The 17,504-nt window shown below is 37.5% G+C and overlaps 1 protein-coding gene across 1 annotated transcript in view; it reads left to right on the forward strand.

The window, feature by feature from the left end:
- The window catches only part of Atf6 (activating transcription factor 6), a 225,463-nt gene extending 209,249 nt beyond the window's left edge, over positions 1-16,214 (forward strand). The window contains exon 16 of the mRNA XM_076862746.1: positions 10,454-16,214. Coding sequence (XP_076718861.1) covers positions 10,454-10,662 — 209 coding nt within the window. The 3' untranslated portion in view covers positions 10,663-16,214. The remainder of the gene's footprint in view (positions 1-10,453) is intronic.
- Positions 16,215-17,504: the final 1,290 nt, after the last annotated feature.

Here is a 17,504-nt window from a genome sequence, read left to right on the forward strand (position 1 = left end):
CGTGTTTGTCTTCTTCACAGTTGAATGGAACTGGAATGTGACATTTACCCAATTATTCCCATTTTTCATTTAATATTTATAATTTTTCTTCACTGTAACAGGTTTTAATACTAAAAAAAGAAAAAAAAACAATCTCTTTGGTTTTGTTAATTGAGTTTGTAAAACAAGTAGAAGCAAGAAATTTCTCTCTATTGGACTTCATCCCAGGGTGTTATCCTTCACTAAACTCCTATTTTACTCTTTCCTCATCAACTCAGATATAACATTTATTGATCAGAGTATTTTCTGAATAATTCACTTTTTAATCTCCAAAAATGCCTTTTTGCTTTTTGCTTACAGAGCTATGGTGCCAGGATGCAGTTTTGTAAACATGACTACTCCCATTTTCTGAAAGAAATAGAAACAAGACTAAGAGAAATGACTCCTATTGTTTAAAAAACATATGACACTTGTTGAAGTTGATAAGATGGATTTCATACAAGGGGGCCATGACAATAAGTATAGGATGGACCATTGCCATCGGTCTTGTAGTAGGGGAAAAAGGTAGGGCTTGACTAGGATTCCAGCAAGGGAAGGGGAGATTTAGCACCAAGGAACAAGGTGAGGGTCAGTAGATGGAAAATTACTAAGAGAAAACACAGAGTTAAGAGGAATCCTTTCTAGACTCAAAAGAATTTATACTGAGGGCAGGCCCGAGTGATCAGATATGGAAGGTGTTTATATCCCAAGTTGAGTAGAGGATTTTTGCTAAACTCACATAGCGGAATTCTTGCTCAAACCTGCCTATACAGACAGAGGGAAGCCCAATGTTGAGTTCCTTTGAACAGAGGGCTAAGAATACCCTAATTGTTTTTTTGTCACCTGCTAAAAGAAAAATCACTTTTGATGGCTCAAATAATGTATCACTATATCAAAACAGATGGCTTGTCACTTTACAATAATAACTCAAAGATCATAATGACAATTTGGTATGGTAGCTCACATCTGTAGTCCCAGCTACTGGAGAGGTTGAGGCAGAGGGATCACAAGTTTGAGAATAGCCTAGGAAACTTAGCAAGACCCTGCCTCAAAAATAAGATATAAAAAGGACTGGGTGAGTACCTTAGTAGTAGAGCACCCCTCAATTCAGTCCCCAGAACCAGAAAAAGAAAAATGTGATACTTTCTTAAGAAAGTAGCATTTCTAAAAGTTATAAGTAGTACTATTTGTAAATTTACATAATTTTATATCTAAATTCATAGAAAAATTATTCAATGTGTAGAATACTATATTATAAATTATTTTTATTATGGATATAAAAATATTCTGTAATCTTTAAGCCATTTTTTTTTGAGAATCTAAGAGAAGGTAAATAGCTAGTATATTCCTAGTTTGTTTGGCTTGGGGATATAAGAACTCAGGAGAGTAGTGCCTTGATTTCATTTGGTAGTGACCTCTACTAGCTATTCAATCAGTACTTCTTATCTGTATGATATAGAAATACTTTTCTTAGATCTTTGTTAAAAAGCTTTTCTAGATTTATTTCCAGTAGTAGCAAAAGTAATTTTTAGCAATATCTAAATAAGACAATCATAAACTGAGTGTGGTAGCATGTACACCTGTAATCCCAGAGCCTTAGGAGGCTGAGGCAGGAGAATGACAAGTTCAAGATCAACCTTAGCAACTTAATAAAACTCTTTCTCCAGATTAAAAAAAAAAAAAAGGAAGGGTAAGGGAATGGAGCTCAGGGTGCTCTACCCCTGAGGGCAGGGGAGAAGAATCATTAGTGTGTGTGTGTGTGTGTGTGTGTGTGTGTGTGTGTGTGTGTGTGTTTAATTGGCTGACAGTAGTACCTGCTTTAGTCTCTTAACTTTTAAGATTTTTTTCAAAATCCTACTTATTATCAAAGGCTTCTGTGTCTAACAGCTAGATTAAACTTAAAATTTAAAAAAAAAAAAGGTTTTTAAAAGTAAAATCTTAAGTGACTCAGTACTTGGTTAGACTTTAGCTGAGGATGAGACTGAATTAGCCATCTCAGATTCTGGACATATTTATCTATCTCAGATATCTCAACATAATTACCTATTGTTAAAGGAGACTTGCCAGAGGGTTGTATATTGTGAAGTTTAAATGGAGCAATAAAACTATTTATAAACCTAGAGGCCTTTATGCAAATCTGTTTCCTTGGTTTCACTTAGGTAAGCCTTTCAAAACTCTCATTTGTAAGGGATGGAGAGAAATAATGAATGTACTCAAAGGCCTAAGTTTTTCTGAACATTGTATGATTAAAAAGCATCCAAGTTTAATGCAGACTGTGAACTGCTGACACGTCAGTGGAGAAAATGAGATCCAGAATGGCAAATAGTGTTCTTGTGAGCCTGGTCTCTACCCTGCTCCTAATCCCACTCCTGCCCTTTTGAAGATGAAAGAATTTGATTAAAAACTAAATGTGTAGAATAGTACATCAGTTCTGAGGCAGCTGCCTTTCTCTAATTCTTGTTTAGTTCAGATCCCTGATTGTAGCCCAGAACACCTCAACTCATCCCTCATTAAGTTAGCATTCTCTGGGGCCATTTCTATATCACCAAACCTTCATTTGTTTATTTATTTAAAAAAAAATTGTTGAATATCTTTTCTAAGCCAAGCAATAGGGATTCAGCAGTGAACAAATAAAAATGTCTGCCCTCAGGGAGCTGACATTCTAGTGTGATTCCTGTCAGAACAGGCTGGGCAGGCAGTGGCCAAAGGAGGCAGATTTAAAAGAGCCGTTGAACAGGCTTTATTGAGATAGCACTCCCGGGCAGAACTCACAGCAGACCCACAGAGGGGACAGGAGAAGGGTCTGAGGAGAAACCGCTTGGAAGCTCGACTGGACTGGACTTTTATGGGGCTTACAGCAGGAAGGGAAGGGCTTGGGACAGGAAAAGGTTTTTCTAGGGTCCCTTGCCCCCTTGGAGTTGGTCAGGGGAGTTGGCTGAACTCCAGCATTGGCCAGGGGGGTCCTGTTGATTGACAGGCGTTAGTCAGGAGATCTGGCTGATTGACAGGCGTTTCCGCTGGCATCTGATTGATGTTCTTTTCCAGTGCGGGCTGCTTTGTTCTAAGTTGCCACTAAGTCGCCACCAAGTCGCTGCCACCGACCTAACAATTCCTCCTAGGGTCATGTCTTATATGGAATTGAGCTTCAAGAGTGACTATGTCTGAGAAGCCTCAGCAATTTGCAAGGCCCCCTAACCTGTTTTTATGTTGTCTAACAGGCCATCTATTAAGAATAATAATAATAATAATGAGTTGCCTTCAGGAGTGCATGCCTGTAAATCCAGTGTTGTACAGACTGCTTTCTGATTGTAATGTATAAGAAAATTCAGTATATTGGGGTTTTTTTTTAAATCTAAAATTGCAATGCCATGACCAATCTCATTCATTTAAATCTGTTGGCAATTGTTTCTAGCTTTTATGTGAATTTTTCTGAATATACTTGAAACCATGTGACTATTATTCAAAATATTTTTAAGATTCCATAGTATGAAGAAAAAATTATGCCAAGCCAGGTGTGGTAGTGCATGCCTGTAATCCCAGCATCTCAGAAGGCTGAGGCAGGAATGGGTGTCAGGTGGGAGGCCAACCCTCGCAATTTACAAGACCCTGTCTCAAAATAAAAATTAAAAAGGACTAGAGATGTGCTCAGTGATAGAACGATCCTGAGTTCAATCTCCAGTATGGGGGCGGGGCAGCATGTCACAGGATTTTTAATGGGCTGAGAGTAATTTGGTCTATCAGGCTTCATTATCCTTCAGAGTTCCACCATGGTCTAGAATTTCCATTCAGCAATCTTGTAGCTGCTGAGCCTTCCCAACACAGAAATACTTCAGAGAAAGCCATATTTGGTGCTCAGAGAAGAATATATCATTCCCATGCATCAATTTTTAAATGCAATTAAAGAGCCATAATTTTCTATAACCCAAATTCATAACTGCAGAGATTTGATTTGGGGTGATTACGGCCTTTGGGTAATTACTCTGCAGGTCCTAGATGTTAAAGTAAAGTGCTTCAGAACATTGGTTCAGCTTTTCAGATCCTGACCTAAAATAGTTTTCTAGTACTTGGTGCCAGTGATTTATTTATTAGATGCAGGAGAGTTATTGTATATTCCCAGCTTTGGTCTATGACTTAAGGCTAAAACTCCACACTGAGTTCTAGGACAGTAAATCTGATCCCAGGTCCAGTTCACTCTCTATTCAGAAGGAGGTTTTATATGTTAGGCTGTAAAAACAGTGACATTATCAGCATGGCTTTTTATGCATAAGCATCCCAACAATAACTGTCCTAGTGTATGTAAAAGAAATTTGATGACACTAACTTGCTCTACTTCCCAGTAAGCCTAAAAAGAAAGCCAGTGTCCTTCAAGATAATATGTATCTGGATTTACTGTCCGAAGCTTGCTTTCATTTTTCTCTTCACTTGGCTAGGTTTGGGGGAACAGGGGAAAACATTCAGAGACAGTTGTTTTACTGTTTCTCTTTTCTTTAGAAACCATACAAGAATACTGTTGAGCTTTGTTAGTAGGAGAAGGCCAATGTATTTATTTGATGTTGTAGCAATATTTTTTCAAATTTTTAATTTGTTTTAATTAGTTATGCATGGCAGTAGAATGCATTTATGCACTTTGACATATCACACAAAATGGGGTATAATTTCTCATTTTTCTGATTGTACGTGTTGTGGAATCATATCAGTCATGTGGGCACATATGCACACAAGGTAATAATGTCTTTTTCATTCTGCTGTCCTTCTTATCCCCACATACCCTTGACTCCCCTCTACCCAATCTAAAGTAACTCTCTTATTCCCTAGTGCTCCCCTCCCCATTGTGAATTAGCATCCTCATATCAGAGAAAACATTTGGCCTTTGTTTTTTGGGGATTAGCTTATTTTGCTTAGCATGATATTCTCCACTCCATTTACCAGCAAATGCCATAATTTCATTCTTCTTTAAGGCTGAGTAATATTCCATCAAATATATATACCACATGCACTTCAGATAAAGTAGTAATCTCTAGGAATATGAAGAGCTCAAAAAACTTAACATCAAAAAACCCCACAAATAACCCAATCAATAAATGAGCTAAGGAACTGAACAGACATTTCACTGAAGAAGAAATACAATCGATCAATAAATATATTTAAAATTGTTCAACATCTCTAGCAATTAAAGAAATGCAAATTAAAACTACACTGAGATTTCATCTTACTCCAGTCAGAATGACAATTTTCAAGAATGGCAAACATCAAGGCAACAATAAATGTTGGTGAGGAGTGGGGGAAAAGGCATACTCATACATTGCTGGTGGGACTGCAAATTAATGTTACCACTCTGGAAAGCAGTATGGAGATTCCTCAGAAAACTTGGAATGGAACCACCATTTGACCCAGCTATCTCCCTCCTCCATTTATACTCAAAGTACTTAAAATCAGCATACTACTGTGAAAAAGCCATGTCAATGTTTGTAGCAATATTTTAAATGTTATTCTGTTGCTGCTTTCACAGCACTTAGGTAAGCTGTGGAAATGAGGAAACCCCATTTTATTTTATACTTTCTCATAGTTTCTTAAATCACTAAGTAAATGTTGACTGACAGTTTTTTAGATATATGTTGTTCATTTTCCTTTGGATAATTTCTATCTCATTTGAGTACAGAAGATGGAATCTAAATGCTTATTTAGACAAGAGTCTTATGTAACAGTGCCTCTTTCAGTATCAGTGCTCACATATTGTTGAATGGATGAATAAATGTTACAAATTGAGTTCAGCTTTTCAGTTAAAAGTGCTCTCACAAGGGGCCAGGAGTACAGCTTCGGGCATACATGGCATTTGCTTAGGAGTGCTTTGCCCCTGCCTGTGTTCTTACCTCTCCACGTTCTTGAGGTTGAAAGCAACTTTCTGTGTTTCCATCTACAGTGTGACAGTTACTTAATTCACTCCATGTTCCTCCCAGCCGATAAGTGACAGGTCCTAGTTTTATTACCCTTACCCACTTCAATTTCACCCTGCCTCAGCTTTGCCAGGCATTTCTTAAGGGAGCCAAACCTTTTTCTCTAACTATTTTAGTACTGTTCGGGGAAATAGAATATTTATATATTGGCTATAAGGGAAAATGTCAATATTGGAGTTCTCATAGAAGATTTCTTAGATATGGGACTCAAATTGGTCTTGAAGGATTAACAAAATGGGGTTAGATAGAGAGTTTGAGTAGAAAAGAGTTTTTTCCCCTCCCCAGTCAGAGGAAAAAAAAATAGTAGTGATGCATGGCATGTTGGAATGTCAAAACCAGGACTTGTATTGGAAATTGAAGAGAAGATTGACATAGTAGAGTTTCGCTTATGGAAATTATGGAAATGTGACATTTTTACCACTTCCTTGTTCATTTGTATTCCTACCCCCCCAACCACACACACACACCCATCCCCTTTTTTCCATTTGTTTCTTTAGTGGGTACAGTTATCTCTTGTGGTCCATGAATGGGTGAATTTATGCCCACCCCACTGCCAGCACATGTATCCTATATTTCAGTAGATTTAGGTGCAGAAGTCAAGATCATGGCATGTCACCAGCCTGGCTTGCACAGAACAAACTACCTTGTTAGAGTTGGTGTTTGATTCTAATGAGAAATCTGTTTTTATTACATATGCTTCTTCGCTAAGTACTGGTGAAGTCTTGTCCACTTTTTAAAAATTAAGCTTTCTGTAAATTTTTGAATATTTAGTTCTGCCTTTGGTCAAGGTTCTGGCTTTTGTGTTAGTCATCTCCCAGCTAACAGCTTCTTGGCAGGCTGTGCTTGATTCAGTTATTGTGTGTTTACAGGCAGTTCAAAATTCCACCTCGCCCAGAATTTTTCCACCTTCAATGTCCAGACACTTTTTCTGGCTTCCCCTATCCTTCTGAAAATTCAGAATCACATTTAAGTGCTCGTGTTTGAAGCTGTTAATTTCTTCTTTTTATTTGCCTGATTAATTTTGAATTTGAAGTACTCATACTTAACACATTTAAACATTTACACATTTCCCTTTACTAGACTTCACTTCATTAACAGTGAAGACCTGGTCTTAATGTAGTCATCATTACCCTAGGTACATGTATGATTTCACGAATTGTGTGACTCTACATCGTGCACAACAGAGAAATGAAAAGTTGTGCTCTATTTGTGTACAATGAATTGAAGTGCACTCTGCTGTCAAGTATAACTAATTAGAACAAATAAAAAATAAAAATGTGTGATCCATTCTCAGTCCCTCACACCTCTGTCTGGGATTCCCTTCAAGGCCTCCTTTTCCCATATAAGTCACCAGTTTTCTTGCTCTATCTCCCCATTTAGAACCTGTTCTCATATTTTTTATTCACACAGGGCCAAATTATAGGCTTCAGTTGAGATAGTTTTCCTTTCCAATGGTGGAAATAAAAATCATAATCTTAAATTTAGGGTTAATGGAGGCCTTGTGTGCCCCTAATGTGAGTTTTGGAAACTCTGTCCTGCTCCTGGATGCATATAATGTGTACACTATACAAATGTCATACAGTTCAGAGAGCGACTTAAAAGATCATGAGTTATCATGTGCCATTTCCCACTCTGACCTCCTCTAATTAAAATACTTCAAATCTCATCAGTAATTATGAGACTGCTTCATTAATTTTCCACGGGGTTCCACAGGGGTTTGTATGAAATTCCCAAAGGTCTCACAGAGTGGACCAGTGTTGTTATCATCACTTTAACTGGTCTTTAGAGGTATTAGGATTTCAGGGCTTTAATGGCACATCACTCCAAACATGAAAGTATCCAGCTTGTCTTTAAGAGGGGCTTCCTAAATCCAGCCTCAGACATTTACATACTACCTGGAAAAGTCGTCTTCTAGCAATGTTAATAGTTTCCTCGGCCCAGAAGAAGGCAGTGAAGACCAGAACCCATTTTAAAACCACCCTGACCTAACCAACCTTGAGTTTCCATCTGGTTGGGCTTAAGATGACAATGCCATTTCGACACGACTAGGAACTCCAAGGTTTTGGAATGATATTGGGACTTTAGTTTTCCCTTAAAGCATTCGAACTTTTATTTCCAGGGTTTCCACCTCTTCTTGATATTTAAAGTATTAAAGAACTCCAGTTATCAGTTTAAATCATAGCAGACACATAGGCTCTAATGACTTCTGCAGGTGATTTGGGCTGTATTAGAGAACCTAGTCTTGATCTTAAACTGTCATCTGGATTCTGAGTTAATTCTGGAAAGCAGTAAAAATTAGTAATGTGTATTGCATGTCTCTGATGCATATGTTTTCCATTATTTGGTCTTCTATGCCACAGCGTCTGCATACTACACGAATGTGTACACACACACACACACAAGATTTCTGTTCCAAAAGGAAATGACTGGTGTTGTGCCTTGAAATTTGAACTTGATCACATGTTCTGAATGAAATAACTCCAAATATATTTGCAGAATATCTTTCTTCCATCTCCTACTTTTTGGAAAATACTTCAGTGAGAAACATTGACTAACTTATAGCCATTAAAATTTAATTCTCTAAAGATAAGAAAATGATTTGATAGTCATTGCAAAGAGGCAGGACTTGTAAAATTAGACTTAAACTTCCTAACAATAGTCTTAAAAATAGGTAGCGTTTGTTCATATACAGCAGCAACAAGTTGTTTTTTTTTTTTTTTTTTAATCTCTGGTAAGTAATTAACCTCAACTGTAATAGAAGAGATTTATATGACTTGTAATGGGAAATTTATCATTGTTGGAGATTATTTTAAACAATGGAACAATGGAACCGACCAATAGAAGTGGAGGAATGATATTTTCTGTTGGATTTAAAGTAGAATATATCATCTATTCAAAACACTTAATATTGATAGATCATTAGATTTGTCTAGTAATTTTTAACTTCTTGGCGGGGGGTTCACAAAGCTCATTGGGAATCTGATGGACCCTATTTCAATACACACACAAATTTCATACAATTTCAGGGAATTTAGAGACCCTAAAGTCTGTAAATTAGACCCCAATTTATGACACTCCAGAATAGATGGTCTCCAGAAGTCTTTGCTAGCTTCCTAAATGATAAGCTGTATGATTCAATTTTCTCAAACATAACAAGGAATCTGAAGATCAGATGTCAGACTTTGGAGTTTCTTTCTCTAGATTTATAATACTTGACATGTGTGGTGTCAAAGTAAAAATAAAGCATAATGGAATAGAAAGAAATTCTACTTTTGTATATTCAATTATTGTAGAGAAGCCAAATGTTTAAATTTTAAAAATAAGTGGTTGATTTTGTATCATCTTCATAGAAAGACAGTATAGGACAAGGCCACCTGCACACCCAACTCCAAATTCACAGAAGAAAATTCAAAATCAGACACCATGTTGACTACTTAATATTATTCCAGGTTCGCACTTTTTCTAACCATAATGCTGTGGTTATTCAGCTGGGCTTGAAAAATGTTTTGTCTAGAATTCTCTCATCAGTTTTATGCACAATTTTAGTCGACTACAAATTGGAAAATGATCACCCAGGATTACGAATCAGAGAGTATTTTGGCCCTCTGCCTAAAATGAAGAACTTTCATCCTCTTGGGAATTAAGAAGGGAATATAGTTTGTATCTGTGTATTTTGAACTCATGTTAATGAGCTAACCTTATGTATGGTAAACATGACTCTACCTGGGTTTCCTGTTCCCTTCTGCAAATACCCTCTAGTGTCCCTGCAAGCCTTAGAACACTTCCTTTAATCTCAAATTGTAATTGTATTGATTCTTTGTACCTGAATCAGAAACTGTGGGAATAAAAATTACCTTGATATGGAAGGGATATGATAATGATCTCTGGGCAAGAGTATAATTGTCAAATATCCATGAGTTCTTGTCAGTTTTCACTGTACTTTATTCTTCTAATGCAAACCCTTAAATTCCCAGTTGGGAGTATCTTAATGAAATTAGATTGATGAATAGGAGCCAAGCAGTCTAGGCCAAAGGTCTCCTTACATTCACATCATTGGTTCTTTGGATAGTTAGTTGTTCTTTCCCATTGTTGAAGGGAAGGAGAAGGGCTTAAATAACCTTTCTGCTCCTTATTAAAATCCCTTTCTATTCTAATTGTTCCAGTTATGATAATTTACTGCATGAAAAGCATACAGGACATACAATGTCTATGGGTAGATATTCTGTGGTATTATCTCTGACAGTGGGTCCAGCCCTTATGAGCTAATAAATGTTGTTTGGGAACTAAAATTGAGAGAGGACAGGCCCTCTTGGCACTGAGCCCTGCTGTAGCTCTGCTACTGGTGAAGTTCCTTTGCATCCTTGAAAATGTATCAGCAGTTCTTACTCTTAAAGCACATTCATGTCCTTCTGGGATTAAAGCTTCTAGCAGAGATGCACATTCTGTTGAACATTTACACCTGTGTATATTCCTTTCTACAGAAAACGTGATCAACGGGCAGGATTACGAAGTGATGATGCAAATTGACTGTCAGGTGATGGACACCAGGATCCTCCACATCAAAAGCTCCTCCGTCCCTCCTTACCTCCGAGATCAGCAGAGGAATCAAACCAACACTTACTTTGGTTCCCCTCCAGCAGCCACCAAGGCGACCCATGTTGTCAGCACCATCCCTGAATCATTACAGTAGTACCCTGCAGCTACATTGGAAGACTAAGAATGAGACCCTGCCAAACTGAAGAGTGGTGAGAGAAATGGTGTTCTCTGCCTCCTTTGTGGCAAGCAGACAACTGTCTCATGCTGTAGCTCAAGGATGGGGAGAGATTGAAAAAGAAGCTGCTGTTTTCCACCATCCACCCATCTATTTGCAAAGCACTGGAAATTATATGCAAGGGAACATTTCTTTAGTGGCAAACGTGGCCTCCATCCTCCAGTGTTACCTTGTGTGGATTTTTTTCCCATACTTTTCTTAAATGCTTTCCCTGCTGTATTTGTTTTATATTTAGTCATCTTCTTTCAAGTAAGATCCAGTTCCCCTTTCTGCCATTTCACTTATTGATACAGTAAAGTGGTTTTTCTTTAAAGCTGTAGCACATGGTTGTTCAGATGGTTCCCACTTACCGAGTTTCTCATTCCTTTAATGCACACCCATTCTGGAAATTATGCAAATTTCAAAACCAGAACAGCCAATAATACACCTCACAAAGAGTCAAAACAATTTGGAGCTTTGGCTAAAAAGGGAATATACCCATTTAGTAAATTTTATTTTTACTTAGCATTCATGGTTCACACCTGAATGGGTGGCTGTGTTGGGGGTCAGAGGTAAACTACATATTTGAGAGAATGGAAGGGAGTTTAATTAATTGATACATGTGTTAAAACATTGAAAATTTGATGTGATTGCAGTTTAAGATTAAAGCCATAGCTACTTTTTATTTTTAGGATTCAAGGTCCCCAAGTGATAGCATGCAGATTTATGTGTTTTTTTTTTTTCTTTGTGGTACTGGGGATTGAACCCAGAACCTTGTGCATGCAAGACAAGCACTCTACCAACTGAGCTATATCCCCAGCCCCAGATTTATGTCTTCTTAACTAAACTGTGCAATCCTCAAGGACTACAGGGCAGTTCCTTATATTTCATGGTGAATCTCCACCCACTACACACATACTACTCTCGATATAATACCAAATTGAGTTAAGGAACATGGAGGTGACGTAAGCAAGACAAGAGCTTTTGAGGATTGACAAGTATTATTTAATACAATGTAGACAAGCAAGCTTATATTCCTGCTGGATGCAACCCATAATATGGCAATAATCTTCAGTTTCTCCAGTGAACAGTGAAGAAATTAACTCTTTTGTTGTCCCATGGCTTAAAAAATTATATTCGTATATTTTATTGTACTTTGATACTTTTTTTTCATTTGGTGAATTCTCAAAAATGGATCTCAGGTAGTGATCTCCACTCAGATGTTCTGCCTTCAGTTTTCTAATGGAACTCTTTCTCCCTCTCCTTCCTGAAACTTTTCAACTTCTTGATAAAACCCATCTACAAACACTGCTTCTCACCTCCACAAATTTGCCTTTGTGAGATTCCTTTCTTTCTATTCCACACTGTATCAACTAATTCCTCTTCCTCCCTGCAAGAGAAGAAAAATTTTATCAACCCCTCAAGGATTACATGTAGTCAGTTCGTTTTCTGCCTTCAAACCTATTAGACTTGCAGTAATAAACAATTTTAAAGAATCACCGGTACTTCTAACTCTCTAGATAGTGATCTCTCAGGCTACTAGATGCTTTCTAAGGAAATCAGTTTCATTTTGTAGAGATGGAGGCCTCTATTGCTCTTTTACCTGAGAATCTGGAGATGGAGGAGTATTAGCTACCTCTCATTTTTTTCCACATTTAAAACTATTTTAAGTCAATGGAGCACTCTCTGATTTGGCTTCTGTGTGATTTGCCAGACAAGAACCATTTCTCTGGAGACTTTTCTTCTAATGGGTACCAAGGAATATAAAATGAATGTTTAGAAGACCTCTAGGTTACTAGGCAAGTAACCTATGGGGTATCCTCCAGCCCCACTTCTTTCCATTCTGTGATGTGAATTAGCCCAATAAGGGACTGGGACTGTGGCTAGTAGACAGTGGCAGCATACACTTCACAAAGAATCAAAACAGTTTGGATCTTTGGGTAAAAAGGGAATATCCCCAGTTGGTAAAGTTTATTTGTACTTAGCATTTGTGGTTTATACCTGAATGGGTGGCCTTCCCTTTTTACTTTATTCCCAAGCTGCTGATCTGCTGAAACTGTCATTTCCAGCAGATTCAGTGCATCTGAAATGATTGTAGGTGGAGCCTCTCTCCTCTTCCTGGCACCAAATCACACAAAAAGAAATCATCACATGATCTTCTTGTGTTTAGTACTTCATTTTCACTTCATTTCTTCCCAGCTTTTCTTATGTTCATTCTATCAACTCATCAGACTGAAGACTTCAATATGTCATGAACACCAAGATTAATTCCTCTCTTCTGGGTGACAATGTGGATGGTGGTGAGGAGAGAGTCACAGTCAAAGAGCAGACTGATGTTAGGAGGGCCGGAAGCTCCAGTCACAGAGCGGGGCACCTGAGAAGTGATTCCGAAAAGCAGCCTGGGAGCCTTGCCTCCTCTTTTCACTCTCTGTCCCTATAGCTTCTTGTCATCAGCTGTTCTTGAATTGATCTTTTGAGAATGAGGGAACAGAATCCTCCTCATGGTAGAGTTTCAGAAAACAAGTAAAAGGTTACTGACAAGCACAAAGAAATATTCTACTTTTTAAAGTACTGAAAGAACTATTATAAAACCCTAGGCACAGTAGCAGTTTTCACTTTAATGTTTGTGTGCTAGCACTAGGCTTTTTAGGAAATAGAAAGTTGCTATGCCAAGTTAATAAACTGAGGAGATATTTGGGCTAAGTATTTTGGTGGGGTTGCCTGTTGGGGGTTGTACCCAGGAAGTGTGAGAGATATACATAACTATCTATCTATATTATCTTTTTATTATTATTTATTAAAGTCTGAAGTGAGGCTTTGCAAGCTGTGAGAAAATTAGACAAATTCATGGAGGAAGGAAGAAAGTCCATCTATTATTAAGGTGGTTTTGAGCTCTTGGGCCATAATACTATAATGTGGGGAAGTGACAGTGGAGACTAATAGGGGCAGTCTTTCCATCTGTTGCAAGTCCTGAATTTTTAGGCTTAATGGAAGTAAGTGAGTGTTTCCTTATGCTAACTACTGAAGGTGTTTGGAGCAGCTTCTCTGTACACAATAGCACAGGAACAACTTCACTAGACTGTGAAGGTAAACCAACACTCAAGGTAGGGGTTAATGTGAAAAAGGATGGATCATTCTCAAGGCAAACCTATCATTTGCCATGCTTGTAGTATAGCAATTTTACATCAGATTAATAGGTGGAATTTATGTTTTCAGAAATAAAAAGTCCCCCATGATTATAAAAGCTCAGAGCGTCTTCTGATTTTTTTTTTTTATGACTTCAAGTTTTAGCACAAAATTGGCATCTCTGTGCCTTTTCTTCTTAGCCAGAAGTAGATAGAAGGTATTTGAAAGCAAGGAGATTATATGAGTCATTCTTAAGTATTCCCAATAAACATTCCTTAGAAAGAGAGAAGGAACTTGGAATTCAAACTGATTTTCCTATCATGTTTAAAGAGATACTACCCTGACTAATTTTTGTTGGCCTGAATCTTCCTCCCCAGTAGTCACAGCAGCAGGTGCTAGTTAGACACCATTGCTGTAGCATTTACTGTTTAAAACTGGAGAACACTCAAGCTCTCCCAGTGTTCAGATTATTATTTGATTCTTGCTATTTAACTAAGCTCAGGTTTTGAAACTTGACAGAAATGTACCACAGGAAAAAACTTGTCCTTGTATTCAACTTATGCATTGAAGAGTTTCAAAGCAAATTCCACTTTCAATAACATATTAGAAGCAGCCACTTTTACTTTCATAACCTGAAGAGCCAGTCTGATCTGAGAGCCTCTTTCAGTCTAACCGACTAGAAATTTCCACCCATGAAAGTCTTCTTTTTATTATTATTATTAGTTGTTCAAAACATTACAAAGCTCTTGACATATCATATTTCATACATTTGATTCAAGCAGATATGAACTCCCATTTTTACCCTGTATAAATATTGCAGATTCACATCGGTTACACATCCACTTTTTTACATACTGCCATACTAGTGTCTGTTGTATTCTGCTGCCCTTCCTATCCTCTACTATCCCCCCTCCCCTCCCCTCCCCTCTCCTCCCATCTTCTCTCTCTACCCCATCTACTGTAATTCATTTCTCTCTCTTGTTTCCACTGCATACCAACAGGCTGACTCAGCTTCCCTCAACAAACCCATAGGAGCTGAACTTCAAATGAGCCCATTGTCATGCTATTGGCTGTGTCATAGGAATTAACCTCTCAAATAAGATTGTTTCTGGCCAGAATGCATAGAAGCTTATCACAATCTACAGCCTCCATACTCCTTATCAGAATGTTATTTTCCTTAGTCTTAGGCATTTTAATGTACATAATTTAGGATCTTTGCTGCTAATATGAATACCCAATTATAAGTTGTACCATAAAAGCAAGAAAGCCTAAAAGAAAGAGAATGAAATATTAGAATTCATTCCTATCCTAATAACATTTGGAAGGGGAAATTCCTGTCTTCCCTATCCCCACCCCCTTGCAGGGATTGTGGTTGATTTTTAAGGAAGCAGAATATTGGACTGTCCAAAAAAGATGTTGCCAGAGTCCAGAAGGACCTATGCCCATAAAAGAAATGGAGTTTTCTCCTGAAGGAAAACAAATCAGAGCGTATTCTGTTAACTTATATTTTTAATGACTAAGCTTATGGCAGAGTTTATTTTGGATAAGACTAGAACTTGCGGCAGTTGTAATATTTGTGTTATCTGTCAGGTGCAAAAGAATTTATGAAAAAGAATAATAAAAGTATGTGATTAGAAAGTTTAATTTTACATATGAATCATGTCATGGCTAGCTAGTGTCACATAATGAACATCATTCTTAACTAACATTAAGCATTAAGGATTTAGCACATTAAGATTTTTAATTATATTAAGCTTGAGAACTGAGAAATGAGAAATCAAGTTTATCATTTGTCAAGACCAACAAACACCACACTGTTATGCTGTTTGCCTTCAATGAAATTGGTGACCATTAGTTAAATAAATCAGGAGGCTTAGCATATCCTTTGGTGTGCTAATCTCAGATAGGAATTAGAAGGTTGACTTTCACAGCAAATGTTTATTGGTTGAACTGTTTCAATTCATACTCAGCCCTAATTCCTGGTCCAGTCATCAGGATAGAGGAGATGCTGGGAAAACAACTAGCTTTAGATGAAAACAACTAGCCTGAGAGATACCAGTTTATTTCCTTCATCATGTTGACAGTTATGTTTGGGCTAAGACCAGTAATGCTGCATCCATGGACTCATTAGAACCAGAGGAAAGCATTAGAAATCCTATTTCACCACGGTTTTCTTCCTATATTGTGCTAATGTAAGGACAGGATGAAAATGAGGTGGAAAAATATACCAATATCTCCCTTAATAATTATGTTGTTTTACAAATACATAAAGAAATGACAGCAGACTATTTCATACTTTCAAGCAAGTCTTTATAATGTAAAACCTGTTCTTTCTCTAAAGCTCAAATAAAAAATTTTTAAACTTGCTTTGTTTTGTTCTGTATGTAGAAAGAAAAAAAAAATAATCTTTGAAGTCAAGTAGTTAGGAAGCCTGAAAAGGTTTTGTGGCTTGTGTTACTTTTTAGATGAAACTGTTAAGATTCTTTTCCACTCTTCTCCCATGCCTGGTTAAGTAAAAATTTCCTTTTTTGTGTCCAGATATTTGAACTTCGGTCTCATCGAGGAAAAAAAGAAAAATGCCTAAAACCCATTCTTTATCCTTCTGTGTCATCAGGAAATTGTGTTATTCAATTACATTCAGTCTTCACCAAAAGCCTCTTCCCAGCTTGGAATGGCAGATGCCACCATACACAAAGCTAGTCACTGCAGATAACAGGAGCTGATCTATCTAGGAATAATGAATGTGGGCATTTATTGAGCACTCAGTGCATGCTGCATATATGGCTTATGTTCATTAACTATTATCTTATTTCAATCCTCTCTATAACCTATTTCTTAAGATAGTTATAGAATTAGTTAATGGAGCCAATGTTTAGACCATGGCAATTTAGCTTCAACACATAGATTATTAATTACTATGTTGTTCCACCTTCTGAGACTTAGATCTGGCATAGGTTCTAGCCCTAAACAAGTTCACAGACAGAATATAGAGTCCAATACAAAAAATGTAAAAATATGATAACATCAGTGTTCTCTTAGAGGCTGTGTTAGTTTACTGTTGCTGTGACAAAATACCTGAGATAAACAACTTATAAAGAGGAAAGGTTTATTTTGGCTTCACAGTTTCAGAGGTTTCAGTTCATGATTGACTTTGGGCCTATGGTAAGGCAGCACATCATGGCAGGAACATGTGGCCAAGGAGCTGTTCACTTCATTGCAGCCAGAAAGCAAAGAGACAGGAAGGGACCAGAGTTCCAATATCTTCTTCAAGTGTACACCCCCCAAACCTAACTTCCTTTCATAAGACCCCAACTCCAAAGATTTCATCACCTCCTAACAGTACCACAGGCCAGGAACCAAGCCTTCAAAGCATGTACTTTTAGGAGACATTCCAGATCCAAACTGTATCAGAGGCAAAATTGCTTTTGTTTCAAAAGACACCTTAATAGACTTATTTAGAAAGTGAGAGCCCCCTTCCATCTAGGGGACTGACCTCAAATCACCTCTTCTGCAGAAGTTAGCAGAGATTACAGGGCAGAGGGTTGACTAGCAGGAAAGAGAAATTGGAACCAAAGAACTAGGCTGGGATCTAGAGCCTCCAGAGTGTCATGAGAAGACTCCATAGCAAGAGGGCAAATGATTTATACAACTAGCAA

Source organism: Callospermophilus lateralis, chromosome 7 (assembly GCF_048772815.1).
Source record: "Callospermophilus lateralis isolate mCalLat2 chromosome 7, mCalLat2.hap1, whole genome shotgun sequence".
Taxonomy (NCBI): Eukaryota; Metazoa; Chordata; class Mammalia; order Rodentia; family Sciuridae; genus Callospermophilus; species Callospermophilus lateralis.